The sequence below is a fragment of the Meriones unguiculatus genome, chromosome 10 (genome assembly GCF_030254825.1).
Source record: "Meriones unguiculatus strain TT.TT164.6M chromosome 10, Bangor_MerUng_6.1, whole genome shotgun sequence".
In the NCBI taxonomy this organism is placed as follows: Eukaryota; Metazoa; Chordata; class Mammalia; order Rodentia; family Muridae; genus Meriones; species Meriones unguiculatus.
The window spans coordinates 33,757,223-33,760,521 of NC_083358.1; the positions used below are offsets into that span (position 1 = coordinate 33,757,223).

General features: G+C 50.3%; 1 protein-coding gene across 1 annotated transcript; it reads left to right on the plus strand.

The window, feature by feature from the left end:
* Positions 1-298: 298 nt before the first annotated feature.
* Positions 299-1,523, plus strand: LOC132656833 (metallothionein-1-like). Its single transcript, XM_060392205.1, has 3 exons — positions 299-457; positions 960-1,025; positions 1,299-1,523. The coding sequence occupies exons 1-3, from the start codon at positions 430-432 to the stop codon at positions 1,388-1,390; spliced, it is 186 nt and encodes a 61-aa protein (XP_060248188.1). The 5' UTR covers positions 299-429; the 3' UTR covers positions 1,391-1,523.
* Positions 1,524-3,299: the final 1,776 nt, after the last annotated feature.

The following is a 3,299-nucleotide window of genomic DNA, read 5'->3' on the forward strand; positions in this document are numbered from 1 at the left end:
GGAGAAAACTCCAGAAAAGGAGAAGCTGAGGACATTTAGCTACATATGTGTTTAGGGAGACAGTTGGGGACCCCGGGGTGAGTTCCCGGAATGCAGCGAAGCAGTAATGGACCATAATCTCTGGGAGAGCACTACAAGGACACGACGTTACCGAGTCACGCGGGTTGTCCTTCCCTTGCCAAAGGGGAGGTCCCGCTGTGCACACCCCACCAGAGGGAGCTCTGCGCCCCGCCCGCGAGAACGCGAGCCAAGTGACTCAGCGCGGGCGAGAGCAACCACCTGCTGGGTGCAAAACCTTTTGCGCCCGGACCGTCCCAGGACTATAAAGAGGGCAGCCTTTCTCTAGGCGTCACCAAAACTTCCAGCCTCCTCTTGACTGCCTGTCGTCTCCTGGTGTGTTCTGTAGCTCCTGCTTCACCAGATCTCAGAATGGACCCCAACTGCGCCTGCTCCACCGGTAAGTCGCCCCGTTCTTGGTCTTTAGAAAACCCAGTTGGGACCTCAGAGCCTGTTCCCCAGTAGCAGAGGATGGGCTAGAGGCTTGGCGGGAATGGGCGGCTTTAGTGGGAGATTCACTCCAGTTCTTTCTAGCGTCCCATCTTGCAAGCACCTTCATCTACCCTTGGAGTCTTGTCTAGTGTTGTCTGAAGGGATTTTCTTTGTCGGGGTTGGTGGTAGTATTTAGGCACAGGAACGTCTAGTTCCTGATCAGCAGGGAGTGGGGACATCTGTGTTGAGCCCCGGGCATTATTAAGCTTTTTAATGGCCTAAACAAGGCCATAAGGGATCTTTGTGTCCTGGGAGTCAAAGAACCAAGCCCTACCTCCCCTGTGAGAAGAGAAGGGAGGCCAGGTTCCTGGAGCTCTGAGCAGGACTTAGTGAAGTGAGCTGGGCACATGGGGTTGGCCACTGCTGTAACCTGCCCCTCTTCCTGACTGCTGTCTTCTCCTCCTCCACAGGCGGCTCCTGCACCTGCTCCAGCTCCTGTGTCTGCAAGAACTGCAAATGCACCTCCTGCAAGAAGAGTGAGTGGGGAAAGCTGGGGTGCTGGCTAAGGCTGGGCAGGGAACCCCTACACCGCTGCCTGTGAGGACGGTCCTTGGCTCTCTGAGGCCATTCCTCCCTTCTCCAGGCCCATTGCTCTGCAGCTGCCAGGGCCACTGGATTGTCCCAGGGCAGAGCTGTGCTGAGAAAAGCCAGAGGCTTCTCTGCTGGGGACAGGAAGCAGCTGCTCAGCCAGGCCTGTGTGACAGGTACTAGGAACCTGCTCTGACCTCTCCCTCTCCCTTCCTTTCCAGGCTGCTGCTCCTGCTGCCCTGTGGGCTGCTCCAAGTGTGCCCAGGGCTGTGTGTGCAAGGGCCAGTCAGACAAGTGCACATGCTGTGCCTGATGTGAGGACACGGCTGCTCCCACTTGTAAATAGTGTTGCTGGACCACCCCAGAGCTTTTCATATGGATCCACCCTGTTTACTAAACCCCCTTTTCTACGAATTGTATGAATAATAAAAGCCCATTTGTTCTAAGTCTGGTTTTCTTTGTGTGATTTTAAAAATTAGAAACTGTGGTGACAGGTTGATAGTGCAGGGATTGTGTTCTGGACTCACCTGTGCCTCTACCTTCAGCTTCTGCCCCCAAGGAGGGGGAATGTCTTGGATAAAGCCAGGTTACCTCCTGAGCTTTCTCACGTGGAAGACAGCAGCTATGAGCCTGGTCAGGTCTGTGTGTGGATGAGGGAAGCAGATGCTTACTGTCCCATCCTCACAGGAACACCTCAGTGCTTTATTTTCATTCTCTTTCTATTCCAGTTTCAGGTCCTCAGATTGTGGGGTACATGGAGAGGGCTGAGGGCTGTGGAGACTAACATAGGAAAGCCCTTGTGGAGATTCAGCCAAAGGACTTATAATGAATATAAGAGTGTTGGAGTGAAACTTCCATGGTTAGGTAGATCACAACAAACCAACCTCCAGATAAGGTTTCAGTATGTACTCTGCATTACCAAGCTGATCATGAATTCGAAAGTCTTGCTTTATCTGAGTGTGACAGTAACAGATGTGTATCACCACGCCCTACTTACAAACACTTTTTGGGAAAGTCTCAAGTTCAGGGTGGCCTTGAACTTGCTATGTGGCTGAATTCCTGATCCTGCAGCCGCTGCCTCCCAAACATTGGGATTATGGGCATGTGCCACTGTAGCTAGTAAGACATCCTTTGGAATCTAAGCCTTTATTTGGCTGGCAAAAATCAGTAATGATATAAATCTTGTCTGATGTTTTTTAAATAATTTTATTCTTATTTTATGTGCATTAGTATTTTGCTTGCAAGTATATCTGTGTGAGGGTGTCAGATCTTGGAGTTATACAGTTACGTGCTACCATGTGGAATTGAACCCCAGTCCTTAGGAAAAGCATCAGTGCTTTTAACCACTGACCAATCTCTCTAGCCCCCTTGTCTGATATTTTAAAATGAAGAGCTTCGGGCTATAGAGATGGCTCAGAGGTTAAGAGCACTGGCTGCTCTTCCAGGGGTCCTGAGTTCACTTTCCAGCAACCACATGGTAGTTCATAACCATCTATAATGAGATCTGGTGCCCTCTACTGGTATGGAGGCAGAACACTATACATAATAAACAAATCTTTAAAAAAAAAAAAAAAAAGAGAGAGAGAGTGAGAAGCTTCCTCCCCACCACAGTGTCCTCTTGCTAGCCATGGCTTGCGATGTAACGCTGGAGCTATGCAGATGAGGTCACATAGGCAGACACCTTTTTAAAAAAAAATTTTTTTCAGTTCTAATGCGCCAGCACATGCTGACAAATGCACTACCACAGGGCTGTATAACCATCCTCTGTCCCGTTATACACACATACACTAACTTATTTCACTTCCTGAATAGCTGAGATCGCAAACCTGTGCCAAAAGGTGTGGGTGGGCATCTCTTGGACAGATGCAGTGTGGTTAGCTTTCACTAAGGATGAATGACTGACAGGCTGTCGCTTCCTTCTTGCTCTCCATTTTTGACAGGCAACCTCCTGAGCCCTCCCACCCACTGGTTACCTCTGTAGTGAGACTAATGTGGCAAGAAGGCCAGCGAAGCCCCGAGCTATCAGCTCAGCCCTTGGCAAGAACGCAGGACTGTCTAAAATCACAGGACGGGGCTTGGGTGCAGAGCTTGTTCCAAGTAACCCTTGGGATGACTGTCCCCCCAGGCAGGACCTGGATTTGAATCTGTGAGACACTCTGAGACATAGGGCCCAACTAAACATTGCCTAATTTCTGCCCACAAAAACGGCATGCGTGACAGCG

Bases quoted from the DNA above. Each gene is read 5' to 3' on its own strand.
- LOC132656833 (XM_060392205.1), top strand. From the start codon at position 430: ATGGACCCCAACTGCGCCTGCTCCACCG. The intron at 458-959 runs GTAAGTCGCCCC...CCTCCTCCACAG, and splicing joins CAACTGCGCCTGCTCCACCG to GCGGCTCCTGCACCTGCTCC. The intron at 1,026-1,298 runs GTGAGTGGGGAA...CTTCCTTTCCAG, and splicing joins ATGCACCTCCTGCAAGAAGA to GCTGCTGCTCCTGCTGCCCT.